General features: G+C 38.9%; 1 protein-coding gene across 4 annotated transcripts in view; it reads right to left on the bottom strand.

The window, feature by feature from the left end:
* Positions 1 to 1,172: 1,172 nt before the first annotated feature.
* PCNX1 (pecanex 1) overlaps positions 1,173 to 9,609 on the bottom strand; it is a 141,893-nt gene continuing 133,456 nt past the window's right edge. For all 4 annotated transcript variants that reach the window (XM_032782767.2, XM_032782765.2, XM_075065408.1 and 1 more), the window contains one exon: positions 1,173 to 6,237. In XM_032782767.2, coding sequence (XP_032638658.1) covers positions 6,097 to 6,237 — 141 coding nt within the window. In that variant the 3' untranslated portion in view covers positions 1,173 to 6,096. The remainder of the gene's footprint in view (positions 6,238 to 9,609) is intronic.

Here is a 9,609-nt window from a genome sequence, read left to right as displayed (position 1 = left end):
CCAGGTTATCTGGACCCACAGATTGTAAAATGTCTGACTTTAATAGCTGCTGTCAACATCCTCCTGAGTTACTATCATCTTCACCTACTGAAATCAGCTATAGGTACACAAACTTAATAGTTACTGAAAGGGCCTCTTGGTGAGACATTTTTAGCTTTAGGGGACTGTATAAATCTATTAGTAAAGAAGCCTAGATATAGCACTAGTGTCTTGTGGCAAAGGAGTGTGGAATTATTCTTGAGTTAAGGGGTAAAGCCTACATTTGGTTAATATATGTTAACAGATTTGATGTCCATAATATACAGAGGTGTTCAGAAACAATGCTGATGGGCAGGATTTTAAGTGACATACTGTAAATATAACTATGAAGCAGAAGTGGTTGAGGCAATGCTTGTATTAATGTTAGGTAACATCTAAATGTCACAATGCCTAGTACAGAGTAAGGGAACTCAGTTTAATATACCAGGAGTTCCTTCAGAATGAACGCTACATTTTAGTCATGGGTATTTTTTGTAAAAGTCATGGACAGGTGATGGCCTCTGACCTAACCATGACTTTTACTATATATCCCTGACTAAAACTTGGGGTGGGGGCAGGGCAAGTTCCCTGCCCAACTCCTGGGAAGCGGTGACCTCCAGCTGCTAGCTCCACATGCAGTATCTGCTCTGCTCCAAACCGTGGTTCTGTAGCTCCCATGGCTGGGAACCATGGCCAATGGGAGCTACGGGGGCAGTGCCTGCAGGCAGAGGCAGCACGTGGAACTAGGAGCTGAGAAAGGGGAGTTCCTGTCACCCTTTTGGGAGCCCCCACCCCAGGTAAGCACCACCCTGCACCTTAATCCCCAGCCCTGAGCCCTCCCCACCCAAATTCCTGCTGCTGGGGGTAGGGGGCCCCAAACTGCCCCAGCAGCACCTGGTGCGACTGGCCCAAGGGCTGCTCGAGCTGCTCAGGTCGCTCCCAGATAAGCCACACAGGTCGCTGCAGAAGTCATGGGAAACAAGTCACAAAATCTGTGAGCTCCATGACCTCCATGACAAACATGGAGCCTTATTCATAATAAATGGGGAACTGAGTGATATACTGAGGTATAATTTTAAAAAAATGGTTCTTTATAGTCATTTGCAAAGTTGGCATCCCATGGAAGATGAAGCAATAAATGAGAACAGCACAAATGAAAAAAGAAAATTTTATTTCTCAGTGTTTCTTCACTGTCAATACTGTCCTTTTTGATACAACACATTGCAAAAAAATCTCTGCTTTTTCCATTTTAAACAACTACAATATTTACAGGCGGTTTTCAATAACACACACGCAGACACATACACGCTTACAGACACACGCAAGTACACATATCCCTATCCCTGGCAAGATATCCATATGCTGGTAGAGGCAATGTGTATTTTTCATAGCCCATTCAAAACTCAACCCATTCTCCCCATCTATGTTTTATTCCCCTCCTCCCTCAATTTTCTAATCAGCAGCTCATTGTCAGGCGTACTTAGGGTCTTATGGAACAAATTAACATTCAGCTCTGTGATGTCTGTCTATCAAAGTCACGGGATGACTGAATTTACCAGAGGTTATATATTCAAACTGTACACCAGAAATTATTTGATTGCCTGTATTCAAATGTTTGTGACTGAGTGATGTACATATACTCCTGAAGTCTTTTGGAGCAGCCATCTTACATAATTTTTCTTGGAAATATACGTATACAACACTGAGGTGAAACAAGTAATATACTGTAGTTCCCACCAAGGTGTCATGTAACCATTGTTTTATTAAGGCATATAAATACAACTAATTTCTTACACTGTCTAGCTTCACTGAGTGAACATCAGACTTTCATGTACTGAGTAATGCCAGACAAGAAGAAGTGTTGAAGCCTATATAATAGGTATAAAATCCCCTTAATAAAATTAGCTACATAAAACCTATGGTGGTTTAACTAGATGTCCAGTATGAGTTACTTATATATTTTGAATGATTATTATAAGAAATCCAAGTTGTTCTACTCCAGTTTGTGGAGAGAGAGTCCATTCTCTATTAATAAAGGCCTTCAAAAAGTATAAGTTATGTGTCTACACCACTGGGTCATTTAGTCTCTTGGATGTGGTATCAGTGAAGTGATTCACAGTTGGATATTATTCCCCAAGGCAAAACTTTTAGCGCATCTGCCACAAACTGCCAAGGGCACTAATACCAGAGCATATCTATTCTGAATTTTCAGTTCATTATTCACTTAGGGTCTGCCCTAAAAGATCACCATCTCACAGAAGGCAGGCTGGGGTAGAGGAAGGACTGGAGATGAACTGCAAAGAGCTAATATGAAAATTGAGTCAAGGTCAGAAACGTGCCAAGTGACCCACTAAACAGGATATAGGGCCATTCAACTATTTACCTTTTTTAGAACCCTTCCTTCCCCAACCCCATTGTGAAATCCTCTGGCACTTCCTGGTTTGCAAGAGAGATCCCAGAATTAATCCATCACTCCATGACATCACAGATACCATGAGTTGCATAAAAATTCAGGTATCAGTGGTGGTCATATGCATTCTGGGATGTCATTAGCAAAACCAGAAAGTATCAAAATATTTCACAGGTAGCTAGTGTGGGAGAGGGGGAATTCAAGAATTTAAGTTAATTTTAATTGTATTTTGCTGCTGAAAGCCCCTGGAATCTGCTTAGTACAGACATTCAGTGTATTTCTGTACTTAAATATTCATTTTAGCTCAGCAGTAAGCCCTTAATGTATATATCTATAAATATCACCTTTGGAGAAATCTACTTACAGAAACAAAGTAGATGTGGATCCATATTCCTGGAGGCTACAAAGCTAGTCTTAACTGGAATGTTAATACAGCAAAATACCAGCAACACACAATGCTGCCAGAGGATAGGAGTGAAACCCTGCCACCATCTTTCTACAAGGCTGAAGTTTCCATGTTGGACTGAGAAAGTTTAAGAACTCTATTCTACAGCCATGACGCTCCAGTCTGGTAGGACAACAATGTGAGAATATTCAGTGCTTCCACTGCCCCCCCAAAATAAAAAATTCTTATGCCTCAGTATTAACTCCTAACGATTACACCACCACAAAAATGAAAGCATAGCGATCAATTTAAAATAAATCTTGCTGGAGCACGGGCTGACCTAACATATTTGGAATTAGAAGAATTTGGGTAGGTTTTGTCCATCACGAAATCAAAAGCCCACTAATTTTATACAAATTAATAGACAATCCAATATAAAATAATTGAGATAATTTAAGGTTATAACCAAGTAACTGGAATATTGGAAGGTGAAAAAGCTAATTTTCAAAAGCCGTATAGAAGGGTAAAATTGCAATTAGCTGATTTTTAGTGAGCATATCTGAAAATAGTTAATAGTAAATTATTAGGATTTACAAGCAGTTTTGGTGTTGGTGAAATACAACTATCTGAATGACTTCACACTGACTTACTAATAAAGCTTTCAACAGAAGCTATTAACCTGTTAACTAACCACATTACAATCGGTCTTCAAATGTCAACACATTGGAAACCTTAAGATTTAAAAGAGATGCGCAAGTCATATTTACTGTTTAAGACATGCCTTGATTTTTCTAAACTCTACCTTTAAATTTAACTTGGAATAATAAAGTGTTACTGTAGTGTTTTTATATATCCGCACAGCATATTATTAGGAATGGACTTGTTGCTGGGAGAAATTCATTATCTTGCCCAAAAGAGAGTAACAGAGATTGCACATAAAAACCATATTTAAAGAGGTGCTTCATCCAAGTTGTGATTTTTTTTATAATGGGATATATGTATTTACTTTGCTTTTTAAGCATCTGATTCTCTCAAGGCATTAGAACAGTAAAGAACCCTTGTATGAATACCAAAATTAGGGTCTGTCCCCAGAGAGGATGCTCATTCATTAGTCTTTGTGAAACAATATTCCAGCTGATACAGGAAATGGATCTTGTAATTGTCAGCAGAGAAAGGGCATAAAAGTACAAACCTTCATTCAAAATGGCTTCAACGCTAACAGAAATTTTCTTCACTCATGACAGCAAAGCTACAAAACTGCCAGTGAAGTCAGCTACTTCACTATGTTTTCAATAACTAGGAGATAAATGTAACCACATTATCGTGTGCACATTTGGTAAGGTGTTTGGAACAGAAAAATGATTTCTAAGGTGGTAGATTCAGAACTGTGCATTTATGCAAAGATTAAATACTGCATATGTATAAACTGTACAGTAATATGCAATTGTAAAATGCACAGTACATAAAGTGTACAAGCTTTGCATAGTATACAACATAAGCAAAGCCCTACAGCAGTGCACTAGGAATAGGATTATTAACTGACCAGACACTAGGCATAGAAAAGGCTACTTTTTCATAGCTAAAAGCATATAGTAACTTGAGTCAGAATATCAACAATGCTTTGCAGTAGGCATTTGCTTCCTACATTTTCCTTACCCCTTGTATATTTACTCTTACATAAGTATATAAAGGACCAGATTTCAGTGCTGACAGAGAAATAATTGCAACACATCCCCTGCAATCTGCTAAACGTCTCCCCCAGTTATATACTACCTAGGAAGAAGAGGTAATGATAGGGGAGAGAAGATGGCTGCTCTCAAAAGCTAGGACTGTGTGAAGTTCTCTGCAGAACTGAGCATAATTCCAGATCAGAGACAAGAAACAACCACATCATCTACATTTTTCTCATGGATTAAGAGAAGCAAGTCAGAGGAGCTGCAACTTAATTCTAAACTGAAGTTTTCTCCTCACACCCCCATCGTAAATTTGAGTTACTTGTTTCCCTGAATAACATACTTAAAAAAAAACACGATAAAACCTAGGATATGTGTAACACATGATAACTGAACTTCACAGTTATAAATACTCAAATTATAGTTACATAGAATATATAATCACTGAAAATAAAATTCAAGTCATAGAAAAGAATGAAGACTAGAGAGAAAGGAAAAGTGAGATGGTAAAATTGATACAACAGTTTAGGGCTGTGCCTCCTCTATAATTCCTTAAAAAACAAAAACAAACCCTCAGTTGTTTAACTGGATTGAAACTGAAAACCTTCAAGGTCTCAGAAAATAGACATGGATCATGGACTAAGATTCACCTTTACTTCCCTCAAAAATCAAGTGCCTTTTCCAGAGAAGAGCTGTCAGTATAACTGAGTTAGCTCCACATGTAAAGGAGCAGAGAAGTTAGGACTATCTAAGGGAGACAAAGGATGCAAATTAGTGGATTGGGACCCACTTTAAAGCTGAATATGTTGTACAGATGATTGATGCACCACAACCAAAATAGCCTTTGATATAGTTATGGGGATTTTCAGGTACATTACTAGATATTTGGTATTCTGCCATTTATTCTGAAAAGGATGCAATGCACTGATAGGAAATACAGACTATTGAACCAAACAATCCCTGGCACAGCTTTTACTGTCAACATATGGAGAGGGAGGGGGTTAATCCCAAAGGCAATTTAAATAATGATATTTTATTTATATATAAATAAATGTTCTGAGCAATCTCAGATATTTTAGTGCATTGCTGTAAAAAATTAGTGCAGTTCTCTCATTAAAGATTTTAGCTCACAAGGAAGAAGATAATCTATATGTCTGTTCAGTCTCTCGCCATACATCAAACCTCTATACGGCTTTACGCTGAACCAAAGGTTTATATGCTAGTCTTTGAATAAGGTGAATGGACGCCAGATGCTCTGTGACAAAACATGGCAATTTATGGCAAAGCAACAGAAAAATATGAGGCGCTCCTATTTTAGAACTGAAGTTTGTTGATTTAAAGCAATACACAATGCATAAAACAAAGTTTCAAAACAAAAACAATGTGTCAACAAATCTTTACCCTTCATGCAAATGTTTCCTCAGCAGCTAACAACTTAAAAAACCCAGCTCTTACACTTCTTTATTTTGGGGAAGGGCCTTCTATAAGCCCCCTGTTTTTAAGTCCTGTCCTGTAACTGGACTAAAGTTTCATGCCCTGGGAGCATCCTCTCCTGACCCCTCCTCTCTTCTGAATCCTTGGAAGAGGGGAAGTTTAATTATCAGTGTGGCTCACACTTCAGCCCCAAGTTCTAGGACTCCAGTTTCAAACACAGCAACATATTTGTCTTCAATCTGGACCAGCAGGATGGTTTTATCTATGTGGGACCTACTCCCTGGATCTCTGCTGCAAGGCACCCAGCGGTGAATCACCTGGAGAAGGCAATCATAACAATATGAATGGTTAGTTCCACACAGATTACTGCCATTTCATGGTATTGATTTATAATTCTGTAACATAACAGGGCAGAGGCAAAAGTACTGAAAATGTCACACAATCTAACCACACATTTTTCAATGCTAATATATCCATGGATATATTATTCTTGTAATACTTCCTCAAAATCTGTTATAATCTCTTTATGCCAGTAAGGAAAGCTTGGAAAATACACTAAATAACTAGAGAAATGCTGTTTGGCACACAAAATCCAATCTGAGGACAACATATTTTGAGGGAAGAGGCCTATAAAGGAGGTAAGACTTTACTTTTCTCTGCTCTGCAGAATCGTAGCTTTTCTTTTTGGTTTTCCTACAACCATAGAGTTTTCTAGTCCTCTAGATACAAAGATGAAGACAGTCTTCCTACTGAGTATTACTGCGTCCCTGTGTTTTTGTGTCTATAGCAGTAAAGGATGAAAACTCAGAGGTTTACTTTCTCTCATTCATCTCAGTGGGGTGTTAAAAGAATACTTAAGTCTGTTTAAAAACACACTCATCAAGCTTAAACTGTGACATATAAATTGTAAAAGAACAGCTGGGGTTGGATTTCAGCAAGAGGAATCAAGTTAATCCAAACCAGACCCCATGTAACCACTGCAAACTCAGTGAAGAGCTGGGGGTGGGGGAAGACAAGGAGGAACTTGGATATAATGAGGCTCCATTTACAGTGAAAATAAAGAGTCCCAAATTATTTTGGTGCACTACAGTAAATAAACTGCAGTTTAGGTTATAGTGATTCTCTAATGCTTTAGACCAATGAGATGTGAAATATTACACTCCTCTCCAAAAGAGACTTTCAGAAACACAGGTTTGTTCTCTACCTCTACAAATTATTCACAAAAAAGATACCACAGAAAGGAACAGGATTTCAGAAGCATTATTTGCTGTCTGGGCAGGAGCTCTGATGAACTGCATTTCTTCAACCAAGAAAATTTGTGCTATTTTGGTATACATTTAACACACTTTCACAAGGCAGGGTAGTGTATTGTATTTAATAGAAAAGCAGAAGCACACTTAGGAAAGAAGCAGGATGCACATAATGTTGAGAAATTTGAGACCAATTCAGTTGTCACCTTTAAAAAGCATAATTTAAAAGCCAGTGTACAGAACATCTCAAACAAAAACCCAAGTAATTTCTACAATATCTTGGAAACACAGCTTACAAACGAGGTACAGAAGACACACACATCTTAGAGCAGAGGTTCTGAACCCTTCATTGTGGGAGCTCTGGTCCTGCCCATCTCATGTCCCATCATGCAGTGTCCAAAAACAGATTCTGTCCATTCATTCTTCACTCTCCCCTCCCAACCTTTTCCCCTTTCTTTTTGTTCATTTTTGCTCTGGTTCACTGCTTCTCTCCCTAGTTACTCCCTCTAAAAGCTATTCTCTTCCCCCTGGTTACTCAACAGAAAGCTACACGCTACTTGGTGTGGGGCTGTGCTTATTAGTGGTCCAGGACACATGCTCCTGCAGCTGAGCTAGATATTTTGAGAGCAGATAGTGCTTTTGGCTAGTAAGCTGCTTCTTGTGTCCCAGTGTGCACGAGCATCTCCCTTGCTCAGTTGACCGCAAAAGAAGCAGGAAGGTAAGTGAGTTTCAAGTGAACTTTACCAACAGCAGCAAGTTTGTTATAGGGAGTTGGAGTAGCTCTAATGTCATGAAGGTTTTACCACACAACTCCTTCTATGCATACTCCTGGAGGGAGTGCCCTCCCTCCTTCCCCAGGTTAAGACACCATCCTAGAGAAAAACAGCTAGCACTATGTTCCAGAAAGGAAGAATGCTCCAGAATTACTAAATAGAACTAGTCACACAAATAATAGAAACAAACATTTAGATCAGCAACTTATTCTAACCTTCAAACCTTCTCTTTTTAACCTTCTTCTTTTTCCTTCTTATCAAGGAGTGTAGATGATGGCATCCTGTGACAAGCAAGGCCAGTTAACAAATTCCTTGAAAGCAATTGCCAAGTGACACTGGCCAACTGCCAAAGAGTACTCAGAATATGCATTATCACTAGGATATTCCTTATCTGCAATGGCTAACACAGTAAGTTCCAAAACTAGAAGGCACAGTATTAACAACCTAGACCCTTAGTTTGCTTATTGTGTCTTATATACAATACCACTAGCAGTTGCTGTATTAAGTCAAGTTTACAGCTTAGATTTAGATGTACATGAACCATAAGAGTGGACTGCCAATGGCAATACAAATTCAGTCATGCACAAGAGGAATTTCTGTGTTCTTCGTTCACACACTTAAAAATCAAGTTAGACTCTAGCTGTTCACGGAAGCCAATACCTCTAAGCATAAGACACCGTAATAGTGGTTAGAACGGAGCTCTGGGTGTCGAGTTCATTTCCCTGCTGCCACTATCTGCCTTGGAACAAGCTGGAACTACTCTGCACTTTTCTCTCTTCCCCAATAGGTACAATAGGCATAAGTTTTTACCATCTTCATAAGACACTTTGAGAGTCTTTGTTGAAAGGTGCTACAAGGAAAAAGTTTGTTGAATTGGCAGCCAAAAGAACAAAGTGTTTTTTTCCTTCAGGACAAATTTTCCCATATGACAAGCCCTACAAGAAAGTTTAGGGTGTTTTAAAAAGTCTCCTTAGGCTTCTCAGGGCTGATTGCAAAGAACTGGGGTAGGGTGGATCAATGATTTTATAAAGCTGTATATTTCTAAGGGAATCTCAATACCCAGTCTCCCTGAAATAGCTTCCTGGATGCTTGGGGGGAGTGGAGGCTGCAACCTCCACCAGTTTATTTTCTAATGCGTACCACTGAATGCCTACGTGGGAAGTCTGAACTGCTAAGCATTAGGAAGTTCTTGTTCCCAGTGCCAATCAATACATGCACACATCATTTTAGAGTAGTGTGTCTTCCATGGTAGTTCTTATGCCTTTTATATGTAAGGGCATTCTGACTTATTTGCTTGTATCATTCAGCTCTGAATATTATAGTGATCTTGAAGAACACCCCTGCTGGGGCCAAACACTGATCCAGGAATGACTAACTGTGTATAAGTAAAATGAGATTTCTGAAAGGCAGAGTTGCAGTTTTCTAGAAAGAAAACTATTTGAGTACATAATAATCCTCTCCACTAGATGCAGTGAAAGCTGAAGTTGCAGCTATAATAGCGGAGGAGAAGGGGAATTACAATTAATACACCACTGGAAAAAACTGAGCCCTTGTCTACACTACCTGATTAATTCGAATTTGTTTAAACCGATTTTATGAAACCGATTTTATAAAATCGATTTAGTGCGTCCACACTAGGATCCTTAAATCGATTGTGTGCGTCCAT

Source organism: Chelonoidis abingdonii, chromosome 4, assembly GCF_003597395.2.
Source record: "Chelonoidis abingdonii isolate Lonesome George chromosome 4, CheloAbing_2.0, whole genome shotgun sequence".
Taxonomy (NCBI): domain Eukaryota; kingdom Metazoa; phylum Chordata; order Testudines; family Testudinidae; genus Chelonoidis; species Chelonoidis abingdonii.
Note: the sequence above shows the minus strand (reverse complement) of the source record. Positions and strands in the feature narration are given on the sequence as shown.